This window comes from Homalodisca vitripennis, chromosome 6 (genome assembly GCF_021130785.1).
Source record: "Homalodisca vitripennis isolate AUS2020 chromosome 6, UT_GWSS_2.1, whole genome shotgun sequence".
NCBI lineage: Eukaryota > Metazoa > Arthropoda > Insecta > Hemiptera > Cicadellidae > Homalodisca > Homalodisca vitripennis.
Window position 1 is genome coordinate 168,283,204 of NC_060212.1, and position 20,077 is coordinate 168,303,280.

At 35.7% G+C, this 20,077-nt stretch overlaps 1 protein-coding gene across 1 annotated transcript in view; it reads left to right on the top strand.

Annotated features, from left to right (window-relative positions):
* LOC124365121 (F-box only protein 42) overlaps positions 1 to 20,077 on the top strand; it is a 32,816-nt gene that overhangs the window by 6,517 nt on the left and 6,222 nt on the right. Inside the window, exons 3-7 of the mRNA XM_046821066.1 lie at positions 183 to 394; positions 1,855 to 2,024; positions 14,183 to 14,313; positions 17,569 to 17,726; positions 19,646 to 19,764. Coding sequence (XP_046677022.1) covers positions 183 to 394; positions 1,855 to 2,024; positions 14,183 to 14,313; positions 17,569 to 17,726; positions 19,646 to 19,764 — 790 coding nt within the window. The remainder of the gene's footprint in view (positions 1 to 182; positions 395 to 1,854; positions 2,025 to 14,182; positions 14,314 to 17,568; positions 17,727 to 19,645; positions 19,765 to 20,077) is intronic.

Below are 20,077 nucleotides of genomic sequence, written 5' to 3' on the forward strand. Positions count from 1 at the left end.
ATATATCTATTAAATAGTCAACTCATTTGTTCATATTCTAACCATTTTTAGTGACTTTTTGTCATACATCACATGACTGGAAGTACAATAAAGATCACACTGTTTTAGAATTCAATGGACATTGTTTTCCAATGATGTTATGAAAAGTTGTTTAATCAAACTGAACAATTTGGTAATTCTAGGAAACTCCATGTACGTGTTCGGTGGATGCACATGTACAAGTACGACCTTCAATGACCTCTGGCAACTTGATCTGTCTTCGAGGAAGTGGAACCGTCTGCTCACGATGGGCACTTACCCCACCCCGAAAGCTCTGGCAACCATTGTTTACTATGAGGGTCTCCTGGTATTGTTTGGTGGTTGGACCCATCCTACACCCTTTCCATTACATCAGGTGTGAACATTATGTTATCTAAATGAGTTTCAATAATAAAGGCTCCCATTTTTCGGCTCAGCAGGGCCTAATCCACAGTCACTATAATCATGTGCTCTTTCAACTTCATGATCTTAAAAGAGAAATGAATTTTAACACATTTTTACCTTGAAATAGACTTTATTTTTATTTTACTGCATAATAACCATTGTCATGGAGGAAGAGCGCTGTAAAGAAATCATACAAATTGAAAAAAAACTTATTTCAATAAATTTAAGTGTAAATTAGAACCTGCCTGTCAAATGATTTTTGAGACATTTTTACATTCCTATAAGATTATTAAATAATGTTTGTCACTTAACATGTAATTTTTTAACCAACTGGTCCATGTGTATCTCTCGGGATGGATTCAGTTAAAAATGCCAAAATGCAAAAGTATTTTTTAAATTGTTCAACTATTTCAATATGTAAGATTTTTTATGTAATAAAATAGACTTTGGATGTAATTTGATTCCTAAGCACTTTTCAAACTTAAAAAAAATGTCTATGTAGAAAAACTTGTTTTTATCAATTTAAAAATTTTACTAATTTTAGTTTTAGCAAATCAGTGTTTTTCTAAAAATGCAAATTGTTCTCTGTTTTAAGGTAAAGGAAAATAATAAATTTATGGACCAACTTAACCCTTTGAACCCCAGACCAAAATATTGATGGTGGAAAAAAACGTACCAAAATCATTTGACCTAAGAACTACCGAGAATCCCCGGAGCAGAAACAGCTGTTTTGCATACTGTTTGTAAAAAATTAATACTTTTGCAATTTTTTATGCTATTGTCTTGTATTACACACCAAAATGTCCAGAATGAAATTGTATACACAGAAAAAGATTAGTCTGAAGTATAAAAAAATGTTTAACAGCATTAACATAATTTTAAAATATATGTATATAGATTTTTAGGCAAAAAAATTGATTTTAAGATTTTTTAATTAAAAAATAAGAAATATTTTTAATATGGGCACCCACATTTTATTTTTCTAAATTTAGTTTTGTGTATGTACAAAAAAAATTATATTTATATCTCTAAAAATAAACTTTTTTTGAATTTTTACATAAAAGTATGCGACTTGTAAAAACCTCTAGGCGTACAACACAAAAATCACTGATATTACCTAAATAAATAAATTAGTAAATAAATAAATAAAAAATTAGTATTTTAATAAAATACATATAAATATGAATTAATACTCATAAAATAAGTATTTTTACGATTTCAAATAAATATGTATTAAACGCATATACCATGGCGACGATATTACGTCGCCCGGGGATTCTCGCAACTTCATTGGCGACGATACATCGTCGCCGCGGGGATCTTCGCATATCTTCTCGGCGACGATATTTCGTCGCCTGGGGTTCAAAGGGTTAAGTGTAAAGAACACTGTTATTTGTGTAATATGATTGTGAGTCTCTATGTGGAATACAGGCTTGGAGAACATTCAATGAACTCCATATGTATGATATAAATGAGAACCGATGGAGTTGTGTGATGACGCCCACTCTCTCCCCGCCGTCGATGGCTGGCCACTCTGCTACTGTTCACAAAGACCAAATGGTGGTGTTTGGCGGAATCTGCGGACAAATGGTGACTGGCAGGTAATTGTTTGGCACCAGTGGATCATCTATTACTCTAGCATTCGATAGATTTAATAATCAGAAGGGTTTTGTTGTACATAACATTCCCATGTGCTGAGTTTTTGTTGGGCAACAACTCAAACTTACCTCGTATTGTGAACTTTCTCTTGTCTCTGAAGAACTAATTAACTCTTTTATACAAGTCTTGCTTATTTCCTATCAATTTTATAAAAATTGTGAGGTGATCTTTAATAAAATGTTTATTTTATTAAATAGAACTATTGTTCTTTTGTTGTAAAACATAAAAACTATAAAATAAATAAAAATGTGTTCCTGGATATTTACTAATTATTCTGTTAGCCAGTTTGTTTGTTTGGTTACAATTACTGGTTTCACAGCAATGGGCAGTGCTTTTTCATGAAAATCCTCTTTTATTTTGGCTTGTGTATGACATAGAGTAAAAAGAAAAATATTACGTACATTACTATTAAAAATGGACAAGTGCTTTACTTTTTACCCATATATCCACCTTGGAGTTTGATTATAATATTCCAACTTTTTATCTAAGAGAAGAGTACATCGTGATTTCCCCTTCCACTGCAAACAGAGGTTTTTGTACTTCTTACAACTGAACCAGTATAGAGAGAGGATTTGTTATTGTTCACTTAGGCAAGAAGCTTAGTAACTTACAGTGCAACATTCTACTTAATCCTAAAAACATCTCTGTTCTTGCTTTCGGAGTGATAGAATATTCAGGATGGGTAGGCGCTACCTCTTGTCGAGATCCCATGTTACATCCACCATTTTTTTTAAAACGTTTTTAAATTATTATTTTGGTATTTCTATAGTAAACATCCATTCCAAGTACGTGTTTCACTAATTAAAATGCCCACCTCCACCTGTGTAAATTGTACTTTCAATTTCAGCTTTCTCGATTTAATGCTTACACAAAGGTGTTCCAATCATATCTAGAACTGTAATGAAAAATAAGTGGTATAATAATAGTGTTGTTAGGCTTAGTGGTCAACAACACTGCCACCAGCTAGCCACTAGCTCTCAATAAATAAGTTCTGTAAGGCTTAGTAGTCAGAAGCACTGCTACTGCTACTAACTAACCACTAGTCCTCAATAAATAATTTATGTAAGGCTTAGTAGTCAGAAGCACTGCTACTGCTACTAACTAACCACTAGTCCCCTCAATAAATAAGTTCTGTAAGGCTTAGTAGTCAGAAGCACTGCTACTGCTACTAGCTAACCACTAGTCCTCAATAAATAAGTTCTGTAAGGCTTAGTAGTCAGAAGCACTGCTACTGCTACTAACTAACCACTAGTCCCCTCAATAAATAAGTTCTGTAAGGCTTAGTAGTCAGAAGCACTGTTACTACTACTAACTAACCACTAGCTCTCAATAAATAAATCGTGTAAGGCTTAGTAGTCACCAGCACTCTGGTACTACCACCAACTAACCACTAGCTTTCAATAAATAAATTGTGTAAGGCTTAGTAGTCTGCAGCACTCTGCTACTACCACCAACTAACCACTAGCTTTCAATAAATAAATCGTGTAAGGCTTAGTAGTCTGCAGCACTCTGCTACTACCACCAACTAACCACTAGCTCTGAATAAATAAATCGTGTAAGACTTAGTAGTTAGCTGCACTGCTACTACCACTAACTGTTGTGTACGTGTTACGGGGAATCGGAATAAAAGACTGAATTAGTTTACATCATCGACTGTGCTCGGTTAAGGTTGGAGGGTAACTGAGAGAGAGACAAGGGCAGGACACTGGAAGTGGTAGTGGTGGTATGATCTGGTGGCGTGATGAGAACAGCCAATGGCATTTTATTCAAACTGATCACCCCATATGACGTCACAGCATCATACGATCATACAGTTGGTCTTAGGGCTGTGGCTTTAACTTGCCAAGTAACAATAATGTATAATTAATTATTATTATAATTATTATTGTAAATTCAATACATTACATTTCCTCCCTTCCAAATTTCAAAAATAAATTGAATTCACACAAGTCATAGATAAATTAAAACAATACAAGTGTAATAATAAATATATAATAAACACATTTAAATATAAATAACACATATCATTATTAAATGTCACCCTTAAAGTACTGTTAGTTATTTACAAGTTTAATTCTCTACTAGGTTTCCTAATACGAGTTGGGTATCTGTTTGTATGATCAGCTGTTCTAGTGACAGGAGAAGGAACAGCTGAGGGTAGAGAAAGACGTGGTCTAGAATGAGGGGGTAGTGATGTGACATGGAGAGGTATGATGCGGTGAGGAGGGGGAGAGACCAGCTGATCTAGTGAGGTCAGTGTTACTAATTCTGACTGGGCTTGGAGTTGGCGGACACTGAGCGCCTGTCTCACGCTCCGCAACTGTACGGTCCTGAGATGGTGGAATTTGACTGTCACTGTCAACAATACTACTGTGTAGTCCTATCAGCTGATCAATATGTCTACTCCAAATTAAACCAGTTTTTGTCATAACAGAATACATCACATTATTTAACTGTTTTATTACAATGCCCTCTATCCATTTGTCTTTAGAGCGATAATCTCTCACTAATACAGATTGATTAGGAAATAGAATTCTCGTTTTTCTACCGCCAAAATATTCTTTTTGTTTGTCCTGTTTTTAATTGCACAGTTCTGGCTACATTAGGTCTGAGTAAATCTAGCCTGCATCTTAGTGGTCCTATTAAACATTAATTTGGCAGGTGTCTCGTTAGTAGTGCTATGAACGGAGTTTCTGTAATCAAATAACATCCTATTCAAGGCTACTTTAGTATCAATATTTTCTGAAAAGCCAATCTTATTTTACGTTTAGCATACTTAACTGAGTTCTCAGCCTGACCATTAGACTGAGGATGATAAGCTGGTGAAAATGTTATGTCTTATACCATTAAAGTTGCATGAAATTTTTAAATTCAACTGAGGTAAATGGTGGTCCATTATCACTATGGATAGTGACAGGTAATCCAAATCTAGAAAATAGTTCTCTTAACTTTTCTATAGCTAGCTTAGCTGAAGTAGAGCCTACTTCAAATACTTCCAACCACTTAGTGTAAGCATCAATTACTACCAAGTAGGTCTTATCTTTGAAAGGACTCAAGTAATCAATATGCAATCTTTCCCATGGCATAGATGGATAGTGCCAAACATGTAGATTACTCTTACTAGGACTAGAACGTTCCATAAGACAGGAAGAGCAATTGTTCGCTAGGCTTTCAATGTTTTCATCTATATTTGGCCACCAAATATAGGATCTTGCTACTGACTTCATTTTTACAATTCCCAAGTGACTCGCGTGTAACTCATTTAATAACGTAGCTTACGCAACTTGTTAGGAACAACAATTTATATCCCCACATAACAATGCCATGCCTCAACTGTTAGCTCGTCCTTCCTTTGGAAATAAGGTAACAATTCCCTAATTCTCTCCTGACAAAAAATTTGGCCATCCGTACATCACATAGTTATGTATTTGTTTTTATAATAGGATCATTTTGGGTTTCAGCTTTTTACATCTTCAAAAGTTAAAGGTACTGAACTTTCAGCGATACAGTGTAAATAGGTACCTTTCCACCTTGGTTCATTGTTATTATTTACAACGTGTTTATTATATATTTATTATTACACTTGTATTGTTTAATTTAATCTATGACTTGTGTGAATTCAATTTATTTTGAAATTTGGAAGGGAGGAAATGTAATGTATTGTATTACAATAATAATTATAATAATAATTATTATACATATTATAAATTGTTTACTGGCAAGTTAAAGCCATAGCCAAAAGACCAACTGTATGATCGTATGATGCTGTGACGTCAGATGGGGGGTGATCAGTACACAATGTGAATTTTTCGGCCATACAAATATTGATGAAATTTCCTTACTCCATATACTACTGCTAAAGCTTCCTTATCTATTTGTGAATATTGACATTCTGCTGGTGATAAAGTACGAGAGTGGTATGCAATAGGTTTCTCAACACCTTCAGGGGTTATGATTACTAAGTACGCAGCCCAGCCCTGTCGAGCTTTGCGTCTACTGCTAGTTTTACAGGCAACTTTGAATCATAATGCGCCAAAACTGGTGCTTTAGTCAAAACATCCTTGACATGGCTAAATGATTTGAGACATTTTTCATCAAAATCAAATGGCACGTCCTTTTTTTAAACAATTTGTACAACGGACTCAAGATTGTTGACAAATTATTGATAAACTTTCCATAATAATTTACCAAGCCAATAAAAGCTTTGACTTGAGTGACAGATTTAGGTACAGGTGCTTGATTATAGCTTTAATTTTAGATTCAGAGGTATGCAGTCCATCTTTTATCGATACTAAAACCAAGATACTCGATTTTGTCTACAAAGAACGTACATTTATCTTTCTTTACGGTAAATCCTTTTTCACTCAGGCGTTTACAAACCTCTTGCAACCTACTTACATGAGTTTCGTTATTAGGTGCGGTGATAAGAATATCATCCATGAACACTGATATGCCTTCTAAATTATGCAAAGATTGTTCAATAACTCTTTGAAATATGCCTGGGGCTGATGAGATTCCATAAGGCATTCTACAATATGAGAAAAGACCCTTATGCGTGCTAATTGTACATAATTTTTGTGACTCACTGTCTAACTTTAATTGCATATAGGCTTGACTAAGATCCTATTTTAGAGAAACGTTCTCCATGCTGTAAATTTGCAAATAAATCTTCTATTCTAGGTATAGGGTACTTGTCTACTTCTAGATACTGATTTAGAGTAACTTTAAAGTCTCCACATAGCCTAATTTCACCGTTCTTTTTTAATACTGGTACAATGGGCGTTCCCCATTCCGAGCTGCTTACTGGAATTAACACTTGTTCGTCAACTAAGCGTTGTAGTTCTTTTTCTACCTTACTTTTTCAATGAGAATGGTATCGGTCTTGGCTTAAAATACCTAGGTCTAGCATTTTCTTTTAGATTTAGTTTTACTGGTTCGCCAGTATACTGACCTAGTTTCTCAGTGAACACTTCTGGAAATTGATTAGTTAGCTCGGACGTCATTGTCTCGAAATTAGCCTTGTTATCTATAGGTCTGTTTATAACACACAAGTTATTTTTAAACGAAATGTCAACTCCCAGTACTTTAAGCCAATCACGACCCATTAAAGGATGTGAACCTCCTCTAATCACATACAAATCTAAGCATTTATGTATTTTCTCATAGCAAACATCAACATTAACTTTGCCCACAGGTATAATAGGTTCATTAGTGTACGAACTCAAAGTTAGGTCTGTTTTCTAACAATTTACAAGAACTAAAATTATTTTCATAAAAATCCTCACTACACACTGTGACACTAGCTCCAGTATCAACTTCAAATATGGTTTTCTCGACCTTGCACTAGGACTTTAATCTTAATTGGGTCAACTCTAATTCTTTCACCGTGAGTTTCATTTACTTTAAATAAATTCTGTATGTCCTCGACATAACTCTCAAGATTTTCATCACTCTGAACATAATTCTTAGAATTTATTTGAATCTGACAGTTCTGAACTATCATTTACAAAATTATGTTTCTTATAATCTTTGTTTTTCTTGTTTTGAAAATTAGGACTGATAAGATATACCTTTCTTAACTTTCGAAAGCTGATTGTCTGGTAACTTACTAATTTCAGTAGATCGACATACCTTAGATATGTGATTTCTTTTACCACATTTGTGACACACAACACCAAACAATTTGCACTGCTTCCTGTAGTGACCACACTGCCCACAGCACGTACAACTGCACCTTGACTTCGTGCCTTGCGTTGTAGCTCGCGCTGCCACCCGGCTTGCCGCCGACTCTCACATGTGGGTGGTGATGCGCTGCCATCCGCTGGACCCGGCTGCCGCCGTTCACTGTCAATGCCGCCGCATTCTTCTCCGCCGCTTCACTGAGCAGACGATTTTCACACTGCCTGGTCGAAGGTTAGGGTGGTCTCTCCCAACAGCTCTGCTTGGTCGACTCACTCCTGATGCCGCTCACCAGTCTGTCTCTGAGATAGTCGTTGAGGGATGCGCCAAAACTCGCAGTATGCAGACAACTTCTTGAGGCTGGCGATGTACTCTGCGACTGATTCTCCTTCCTGCTGATTTCCTTTTGCTGAAACTTGTACCTTTCAGCTATGAATGATGGCTTCGGGTACAAATGGTCCTGAATTAACTTCACTAATTCATCGAACTTTTTCACTGAAGGTTTTTTCCGGCGTACATAAATCTCGTAACAAACTGTACGTTTTCACACCCACGACTGTTAGTAACGTACTAACCTTTTTGTCGTCACTAATACTGTTACAGTCAACGAATAATTCAAATCGTTCAACATACGAATTCCAAGTTTCTGCACTGTTGTCGAAGTCACCGATTCCGCCAATAATTCCCCGCCATTTTTACTGTTTCACTAAATAAAGACGAAATGTTCCAATTACGACCTTGTCTTCCAACATCAAAATGTACCGATTTTGAGTCCACGTGATGCCAAACTACAGACACACTTCCTCCTACTATAATTTTCGGAGAAATTATTTACGCACAATCGAACAGGTTGCATTGCACTCGCATTAATACCTCGTCGCCAATTGTTGTGTACGTGTTACGGGAATCGGAATAAAAGACTGAATTAGTTTTACATCAATCGACTGTGCTCGTTAAGGTTGGAGGGTAACTGAGAGAGAGACAAGGGCAGGACACTGGAAGTGGTAGTGGTGGTATGATCTGGTGGCGTGATGAGAACAGCCAATGGCATTTATTCAAACTGATCACCCCATATGACGTCACAGCATCATCATACGATCATACAGTTGGTCTTTGGCTGTGGCTTTAACTTGCCAGTAACAATTTATAATATGTATAATAATTATTATTATAATTATTATTGTAATTCAATACATTACACTAACTAACCACTAGCTCTCAATAAATAAATCGTGTAAGACTTAGTAGTTAGCTGCACTGCTACTACCACTAACTAACCACTAGCTCTCAATAAATAAATCGTGTGAGGCTTAGTAGTTAGCTGCACTGCTACTACCACTAACTAACCACTAGCTCTCAATAAATAAATCGTGTAAGACTTAGTAGTTAGCTGCACTGCTACCACCACTAACTAACCACTAGCTCTCAATAAATCAGCACTAACGGACTTTACTCGCGACCTTTCAGAAAATAATGACCACCTAAGCAGAAAGCTCACTAAGGAACAAAGACTAAAAGAAGAGTTACTAGCACAGGCAGATGAAGAAAAGAAAAGTAGTGATGCTGTACTTAAAACAACTGCAAACGTTTGCAAACTAAGTCAGAGGAAAAAAATAAAATATTTGGAAGCAGAATTAGCTAAAACCACACAAAATGGGCAGATAATGAAATTCTCATTCTCAGAAATGAAAATGCTCAATTAATTTCACGAGGGAAAGAGACAGAACAAGAGTTACAGAACTATTAAAGTAATTTTGTTGAAAACGGAGATGGAAGAAGTAGAGGAAAACCAGTTTAGATTTACTGAGCTGATAAACAAAATTTAAAGTCTACACAAATTCATTCCTTGACAACTTTATGAACTCTGACTCAAATACCCACTTAAATAAACAGGGAATAATAAAATTTACATCCATGTTGGACAGAAAGGAAAGTCCACATTCCTCAGCTAGAGGTCACATGACCAGGACCATGAAGAACAGCCAACTGGATAACACTTTGCAAAACAAAACCTGTTCAGTATATCACTCCAAGCTGCTAAGTACAAAGCTAGCACTCAAAGTGTGAATCCACACTTCTGAAACAACACCACAACTTGACCGCAGAAGCCAGGACAAATCTGCGTAAACAACACTGAACCTTCATTGACAACAGGATTACGCCTTACTACAACTTGACCTCGGACAACACTGAACCTTCATTGACAACCAGGACTACGCCTTACTACAACTTGACCGCAGAAGCCAGACAAATCTGCGTTAACAAACACTGAACCAACATTGACAACCAGGACTATGCCTCACCACAAACTTGACCGCAGAAGCCAGACAAATCTGCGTTTAACAACACTGAACCACACTGACAAACCAGGACCACGCCTTACTACAAACTTGACCGCAGAAGAGAAGCCAGGACAAATCTGCGTTAACAACACTGAATCAACATTGACAACCAGGACTATGCCTCACCACAAACTTGACGCAGAAGCCAGACAAAATCTGCGTTAACAACACTGAATCCATACTGACTAAAGTAAGAGAACACATCTTCCCTGTAAGTTCAGCTTATGTAAGTCAGACAAGGAAAAAAAAAACACAATTTACAAAATCGCCACCTATGTATGCAAAACTGAAGCCTGAAAATCAAAGTTTGGATGAGTTTTTTGCAATGAATATTTCAATTCTACCTTCAGATTATGACTAAAACTCAGGAAAATTCTGCAGTCACTAGGAACATGATGCCAATGACTTCTTCTTCTGAGGCACTGCTTTCAGATCTCACCAGTTCTCTTGGAAAACACTAGGACAGGAGACAGATGAAATAGTCCTGGCAACACCTAATCATCACCTTCCTCTACCGCCACCATCTCCACAGGAACCTGGACATCAGATCCTGGTGCAAGCAGACGTACACCACTCCAATTCTTTTCTAGGACCATACCAACATGTCAAGCTGCAATAGTAATATAAAAATTCCGCAATGCTCAGAGTCATCTTCAACAGAAACCAACTGTTTTTTTAGGCAGCACTCAGCAGATAAAAAATGACTACCTGACAATATGTCATCAAAACATAAGATCTCAATACAAAAAATTAACCGGCTAAAACCATCTACTAAGTGAAGTATGCCCCAGCCTCTTGGTTCTAACAGAACACGGTCTCAAGCAAAGCGATATTGAAACCACAAAAACTTCTAGGATACTCTCTCGTATCTGAAATACTGCAGAAAAGAACATAGACTGGGGGGGGTTGCTATATTTATTGTAGAGACAACTTAATAACAATATAGAGGCCATAGGACATGAGTAACCACTGCGAAGAAAAACTATTTGAGGCTGCAATGGCACATATTATAATCAAAGGGAAGCATCTCTTTCTCCTTGGCGGTATACCGCCCTCCCGGGGGTAAACATTCAAAATAGCTTGGACATCCTATCAAACATTCTGGACAATAGTCAAGCACATAATAGGTCGTTTATTCTGACAGGAGACATAAACATTGACAGATTAAAAACCCAACAACCCGGACAGCCTGATGTTTGACAACGAATTGGCAAACACACAACATAAGGAAGGCTCCCTTTGCCACCAACTCGCATTACAGTTGACACAAGCACTTCAATTGACTGTATATGCACTAATATTCCAGAACATGACCTTAGTTGCAAACAATTTTACAAACTGGACTATCGGATCATAACCGCCCAAATTATGTAGCCTGGACTTTTGTAAAAATGACGACATCACACGCAAACTCTTCGGCGACAAATGGGAAGGAGAAACCTTGACCAGCTCAAGTCACTGCTTTCCATAAAAAAACTGGAATACTGTCTATAATGCTGAAGATGCGGAGGAAACAGCATATAACATATTCGAAGGAGTGCTGCAAACTGCCCTTGACATCTCCTGCCCTCACAAGAAGAGCAAAAATAAAACTAAGAGTTAAAACCAATTCACTACTATGACCAAGAATCAGCTGAGATAAAAAGCTGCCTACTTAAGAGCCTCAAACACCTATGAAATTACCGGAAGGGCACAAGATAAAGAAAACTATGGTAAACATAAAAAAGAAGTATGACAGAAAAATAAGGATGTTGCAACAAAAATGCAAATACACAGAAAAATAATGACATCTGACAACAAATCCAAAGCTGTATGGGATATAATACATACAGAGACCAATGCCAAACAAACCTTAGCAAAAACGTTTGTCCTAAGCTAAACATTGACGATGCAGTGGTAGACAATCCTCTTCAGGTAGCTGAACAATAAACACTTTCTTTACTCAGATAGCAGAAGTGACATTACAGCAAAACAACCAACAGCCAGGAGACAGCAGATTAGAAGAGGACCTAAACCTCTAAAACCACCCTTTAATACAACCATTTGATCTGACCGCCACAACATGGGAAGAAGTAAGTCAAGTAATACACAACCTAAAAAAACAAATCATCGAGTGGTACAGACGAATACTCATCAAAAGTTGTAAAGCATTGCGCAGTGGAATTGATTCATCCTCTTGCATCAATTATAAATAAATCATTTTCCTGGGCCAATTCCCAACAAAGCTTAAAGTCTCCAAGGTCTATCCCCAGCACAAAAAAAGGACCAAAAACTGACCCAAAAAACTATAGACCCATTTCCTTAATATCAACGTTTTCAAAAATTATTGAAAAAATAGTATTGAAGAGGACTAATGACACATCTTACACAACAGGACTTAATTACTGACTGCCAGCATGGCTTCCAGAAGGGAAAATCTACTTTATCTGCCATCATAAGTCTGGTCGAATCTATAATTGACAGCATAGAGGAGGGACAATTTGTCACTGCCTTATTCCTAGACTACAGTAAGGCCTTTGATTGCTTAGGATACAGCCTCATCTCTAAAAAACTTGCAGCTTTGGGAGTAGTAACAGGTCTGGGAAAAACAAGTGGTTTGATAGTTATCTCAAAGGGAGATCCCAAATTGTGGAGATTCAGCATACTACATATGGCGTCACTAGCATGTTCAGATCTTGTCCTCAACCAATTACTAGAGGAGTCCCACCAGGGATCTGTGTTGGGACCATTTTGTTTATTCTGCTGACTAACGAACTTCCCAGCTCTAATTCAAAATGAAAGTACGAGCTGATAATGTACGCAGATGATACCACTCTTCTTCTAAGAAATGACCACAGCTGAACAATTGTACAGTAACTCTATCACATCATTAGAAAGCGCCATAATCTACAGTAAATTAAATGACTTAGCAATAAACCCTGACAAAACTACACAGGTACACTTTAGCAGGAAGAAAGAAGAAAGAGGTACCAGCAAGCATTCCCAATATATCAGTGGCTAACCAGAATCAAGTTTTTGGGAGTAACTCTCGATAGCAGACTCACATGGGCAGATCATGTAAACAACATATGCAATAAAATTAGTACAGGCATCTACGTTGTTAAACGTATTAAATGGGTAGGCTCTCTGGAAGCGGCAAAAAATAGCCTACTATGCGCTAATAGAGTCTCACATTAGGTATGGCCTTATAGTCTGGGGAACCTCCCAAGGAAACCTCAAGAGAGTTCTGGTACTCCACAAAAGAAGGCAGTCAGGACCCTTGCAAACCTTGAGCCACTACAAACTTGCCGAGAGGCCTACCAGGGACCCTAGGCATACTTACAGTACCTGCACTTTACATTTATGAAGCCATCTTGCACGTAGATAAACTACATCTGCAGACTCACATGGACCTCCATAATTACCCCACACGCCATGCCTCAAGGCTCACCCTACCTCAACACAGAACAGCTTTATACGAGAAGAAAACCTTCATACATTGGCCGGAAATTTAAAAACCTTCTACCAGACTACCTCCGCAGCCTGACAGGAAACAGGACTAAAGAACCTACTTCGAGAGTTTTTGCTGAAGAGACCTGTATTACACCATTGAAGAGTTCCTGGAATTGCTAACACTGGAACCACGTGATTTTAAAAAATTGAAGCATAAACCTCCTAAACTCACAATGATGACACTATTAAACTGTAATTATCTAACTTTGCATTATGTATTATATTTTGACAAATTACTGTACTTAATGTTCACGTAATAAAGACATTTTGATTTTGATTTGAATAAATAAATCGTGTAAGGCTTAGTAGTCAGCAGCCTTGCCACTGCCACTAATTAACCACTAGTTCTCAATAAATAAATCGTGTAAGGCTTAGTAGTTAGAAGCACTGCTAGTACTATTATCTAACCACTAGCTTTGAATACATAAATGAACACAACTTAACTAAAATGCAATCTTGCCACTCACTTTTTGCTTGTAATGCACTCGAAACCATATAGTTCATATATTATACAATTCATTTTCTGATAGTAAGTATAAAACCAATTTGCAGCACTCAGTTACTGAACCATTGATGTTGTGTTGCAGTGCCAACAACATCTGGTGCTTCAATTTCCTCACACAGAGTTGGAGGAATCAAGAAACGACAGAGCCGAAACCTATTCCACGATATAACCAGTCACAAATTGCAATTGATGATGATCACTTGCTCATTATAGGTAGGCTAATTGTTAAGGTGGTTTTATTTGTATTTTTGGTAGATTTATTCAAGAACATTATTTAAAGTTACCAAGTTTATTACAAGAATCAAAACTATTTTCTATTCATAACATATGGTAGGAAGAGTTGATTTAATTGAATTTTGAGTTTAGCTCCAGTTCAACTTCCTTTTATTGCAGTGTCTGGTATCTGACGCTGTCTCGAACTTGACTCCTGGAACCTGGAGTCATGCTCGATCGTGTCTTTCATATTGTAGTGCACTCAGTTGTGTACCTGATGAGACAATGAGACTACCACTTCACCTATTTGTAGGTGTGTCTCTGATATCGAAGCGACATAAATGTTTCGTTTTGAGTTTCTTCTTTATTGACTTCATTTGAATCTCTTCAGATGAGCATGACTGCAGATTCTGGGAGTCAAGTCTGAGACAGCGTTAGATACCAGACATAGCAATAAAAGGAAGGTGAACTGGAGCTAAACTCAAAATTCAATATTTTCTATTCATCTAATAGTTTTGATTAGCAGTAAATTTACTCTAAAAGATATTATTATTTGACAATTTGATAAGTGAAACATAAATTAAATTGTAATAATACAAGAAATCAGTAAAATAATGTTTTGTAAGAAGTAATTTTTCAAACATTACTTTATGCTCAATAAAACTTTCAAGGAAAGTATTTCACTAGTGTTTATCCTCAATTGCCGTGATTCTTAACTCATGTAGTGACTTTTAGTCTGAGAAGCTCATTTTAAGCATTGGTACTTTGGGATTATATCGACCACACCCAGGCATGAATCGTTATTTGACATTTTGCTTCTACTGATTACTAGATTAGCGTAAAACAATATTTCGTCAATATAAAACAGGAATTGTCTTATCGCAAACCCCTCCCCATCCTCAGACAGAGGTCAAAGTCGAGCGGTCTAGTAGATAACGTGATTGCAGAGTCGCGTCGCTTTGTTGTACTTCCGTGTTTTACCTCTACATTTCTCTAAACACAAAAATTCAACAAAAACAAACATTACCAAACTAAAACTAAACTCTTTATTGAAAAAACACTCAAAACTTGTTTTTATTCTTGATCACATTCCGCCACCCAAAATGCGAGTGCCTCCGGCCATCAGCGAAAGAAAAACATCCCTCGAGATAGTACCTATCAGTAAAATATCAAATTCTAGAGGGGCTGATCAGAAATATAAATTGAATTGTAATGGAAAGGCAATTATGTACTGTGCAAATCATGTGATGCCGCGCGGCCTGCCGTAATCGGGATTCTCGAGAAAGATAAGATAACAGCGACAACAATACCGATCACAATACCTGGAAATGCTTGTAATTTTGTAATTACAGAGTTGTTTTTTTCGTTCTATCATGTTTGTTTCTATAAATTTATATTTTTGTGTTCTTCATACTGGTGTGGTCGGTATAATCCCAAAGTACCTAAGCATTTTTAAAAACTGTTATAAAATAAACATCTTTTTATTCTATTCTTACTGCACATATTACACACTTGATTGTTTACAAAGTATGTAGAACTTGAATATAGAACTAACAAAAAAATACTTCCATGCTCACAACAAAACTACATAGTTTAATCTTGCTAAAGATATTTATTAATAAGTGAAAATCTTGAGTTCCCTCATTGTTTTTAAAAATATTTTAGGAACATATTTTGACAACTAAAATATGACAATAAATAAAGACAATAAAGACATTTATTTATCCATCGGCAAGTCACATAACAGGCAATAGACATTGTCAATACTAGAAACTATTAGTTGACTAATTTGTCACAATAGTGTTTTAAAAACTTAATCCTATTAAGCAATAGTACTCACTAGCCTATACACAATCTAGACTAAGTGTTAAAATTAAATTAAAAATATTCTTCTAGGTTGTACAGTGGATTATTTACAAGCCATTCATGTAATCTCTCTGAAAATTTATGATGGTTTAAATTTTTCCAGGAAACTGGTAACTTATTGAAAAGCCTTATTCCCATGTTTTTATGGTAATCCATTGATTTTGAAAGTCTTAATCTAGGCAGCTCAATTCTGTCTTGGTTTCGTGTATTATGAGAGTGTATGGCATTTCTTTGTGTATAAAGATGCAGATTTTTCTTTATTACCATTAATACATCAAAAATATACAAATTTACAACAGTTAAAATGTTTAATTGCCTAAAAAGAGGTCGACAGTGATCACGCGGATTAGAGCCAGTTATGATTTGTATAGCTTTTTTGTACAATAAGAACCTTTTGAATGCCTATTCCATTACCCCACACAAGTAAACAATATCTTATAATACTTTCAAAAAATGAGAAATGGGCCATTCTTAAATATTTTAGAGACACTTTATTTTTAAGGTTTGCAAGTAAATAAATCACTCTAGACAATCTCTTACAAATATAGGCTATATGAGTTTTCCATGACCGATTAGAATCAATATTTACACCTAAAAGCTTCACTGTACTTAATGAATCTAAGCGATCTTCTGTTTTTAAGGTTACCAACAGATGCTGAGTTTTTTCTTTATTCAGGAATAGTCCATTAGTTTCAAACCAATAAGTTGCCTCTAACAATGTGTTTTCTGAAATTATTTTTAGCTGATCCACATCATTATGATAAGATAACAATGTTGTATCATCTGCATATATTGTAGAGTAACAGGACAAATTATTGCTTAGAGGTCATTAATTAAAACTAGAAAGAGTATAGGCCCTAAAACAGACCCCTGAGGTACTCCTAACTTAAATTCTAAAACTTCAGACAAACTGACATTGTGGTCGACCAATTGCTTACGCTCTGAAAGATATGACTTCAAAATTTCCAAATCTTTGCCATAGAAACCATAATACTCCAACTTACTCAATAAAATTACATGGTTGACTGCGTATGCAGAATGTATCCTCATAAGAAAATGTAATTTAGATATCTATAAAACTGTCTACCTGTTCACATAAAATCAAAATCACAGAATTAACATAATTTAAAACTAAACTTCAACAGTTTATCATTAACAATGCATTTTATTCAGTCCATGAATTGTACTATAATAATATATCTTACTAGTTGGAAGACTCTAGTACAATGTTAATTTCTACAAAAGGCACATGTAATAAACAGAGTAATAAACTGTTCTTTTCGACATATACATTTTATGAAAAACTTTTTATTTACTGTGGTGCACTTTAAATTAAATAAATACGGTTTTATTCTGTGTGTTCTTTTATTTCTTGGTTGTAATTTACAGGCGGTTGTGGTGGCAGACCCAGTGTCCTCCTCAACGATGTCTGGCTGCTCATCATGCAGGGAAACGTGTGGCAGTGGGTTGCCATCACTGTGGAGAACCCGCAGTGGGGTACCTCGCACCCCTCCAATGGCCAGCTGTGGTGTCACCCTGCCTGCAAGGTACATGTGTCACACCTATCATGTTGGGTTGTTGGATACGTAATGAGAAAGACTCATGTTCAATTTCACCTAAGACAATGGTTACTAAGGCAGCAGACATGTACAGGGTGATACAGACCCTGCAATGTCTGCAATGAATAGCAGGTGAATAGAGAAACCTACCTCCTTTGTTTTAATGAAAAACCCCATATTTTGATGCCAAATAATTAGGGAAAATAATTTTTAACACCCCAAAATATCCCAAAATGGTACGTTTTCAGAGGGAGGAAGTAGGGATCATTTAAAAAATATTTTCAAATGTAAAGGTAGCTTGAGCGATATCTCATTTTAAAAGTCTCTAGTTCCTGATCATTAAAAAAAATATTTATTTTCTTCTTGTGTGGAGGTTGATCCAAAATGTCAAATTTGTACGGTTTCACAGTTTTCTTTACTGTTTTCTTGTTACAATTTGTAGTAAATCCAAATTTGTATCCTACGTTACCAAAGAACTACTTTTTTTAAAAGTATGTTACAGTTGTCACTTTTCAGCACATTTCCACTTTTTATAATTCAAATGTAATATATTTCAAAGTCGTAAAACGTAAAAATTCAAATAGCAAGCAAGGTATGACTTTCATTACACCTATCAATAGTTGACTTTAAAAAAATTTTCTTAATAGATTTATTTAAAGTTTAGCTTTATCATGGATAGTTGAAAAATGGTGCCAAAAATACTTATTTCATTAAAAAGAAGGTAGGTTTCTCAGTTCAGCCGCTATACGTTGCAGACTGGTGGTTTCCCTCACCCTGTATATATTGTCTACTAATCTTCAAAAAATCCACATAAACGTCTCTTACAAAAATATCCAATTATAATAAATTTAGTCATTCTAAAAGCATTCATCAATTAAAATTTTATATTAAATTCAGATATTCTTTTTACTATATCTTACAAATAAAATATATTTTTACATCACTAATATTCTGTCATAACATTAAACATTATAACGTAAAATAAAATAAAGAGGACCAAATATATTGCCTAATTCTGTATAAAACAATGCTGGGGAGATTAAAAGTGTCCCTTATTTTTGCTGGAAAGTATTCCAAATGTGTACAGCTCTCATAGTTTCTCTTGCACAACAGGAAAAATGTATGAATTGGACTTTAATCTAAATCGAAGCAGGCAGAAAAGCCAAAGGGGTTAGCATGCTCCTGGAGGAAATACCTGGGTGCCTGTCATTCATAGTTAAAATGAGGCTAGTCCAATAAGAAAAGTCATATCAGAAGTAGGAGCAGACTGACATTGTCAAACAGCAACTGACAATTTCTTGGTCTCCAATTTTTCTCAAGAAATCTGAATTAGGAGGTAATTTGTGACAATTATCCTGTATATTGTTATTTTGTTGAGGAATGTCTGATCATGCAGCCGATTTCTTATACCCTTTCATGTTTTCCATGCATCCTCTAGTTTTCGGGAGCAACACAAAAAGAAAATAGTGACTTAGCACTTGCAATATTTAACTCAAAATACTCTTATTTTCTAAAACAGAAAAGAGGATTAAACTCAATTAATCAGTGAAGAACTCTACCCTTCTTCTCAACAATATCCAAAATAGAGATGCATGTATGACATGAGAACCTCGTAATCAACTTCATTGTATGAAATCTCCTTACAGCTTCTGAATAGTTTGATTACCACACTACACTCATTGAACAAAGTATCTAGAGTTTTTAAAATAGTACATATAATTTCTACTTGGCTTGGGCTTATTAAAATACAACAAAACATTGAGGTTAAAGTAGGTATTGCTATATAACATAGGCATTCCGTCTGCTAATAGACATATATTTTAAATTCTTTATCAAATATTTCAATGCAATTAACAAATATTTCATTCCAGAAATTCTCATTATCTTTGTTATCACCTTTATTCCAGAGTGGGACAAATGTTATTGCAATCGGCAGAAATCCCACATCAACATTTCCAACGTTTTCCTTGGCAAAGTGGAATCCTGCACCAACGAGGCCTCCTTCTGACGACAGTTTACCAAGGAGGTAATTATTTAATAATAATAAACATTTATACGGTAAGTTTACAAAATTAGTTTGCCCATAACAGACATGTCCAGTAGGTTAATATAAAAGAAATAATATAATATCGATGTAATGTAACTCTTTAATTCCCAAGAGATAATTATTAATAAGTATCGCTATGAATTATTAATAAGTATCGCTATGAATAACATTTAAGATCTCAAATTTTAATTAAATTGCAAGCTGAAAATTCCAAACATCTGATTAAATTAGTGTAGTGAAGTCCCAAAATCTGGTTACCTCGGTATTGCTTTGCAAATCAATCATTTATTGT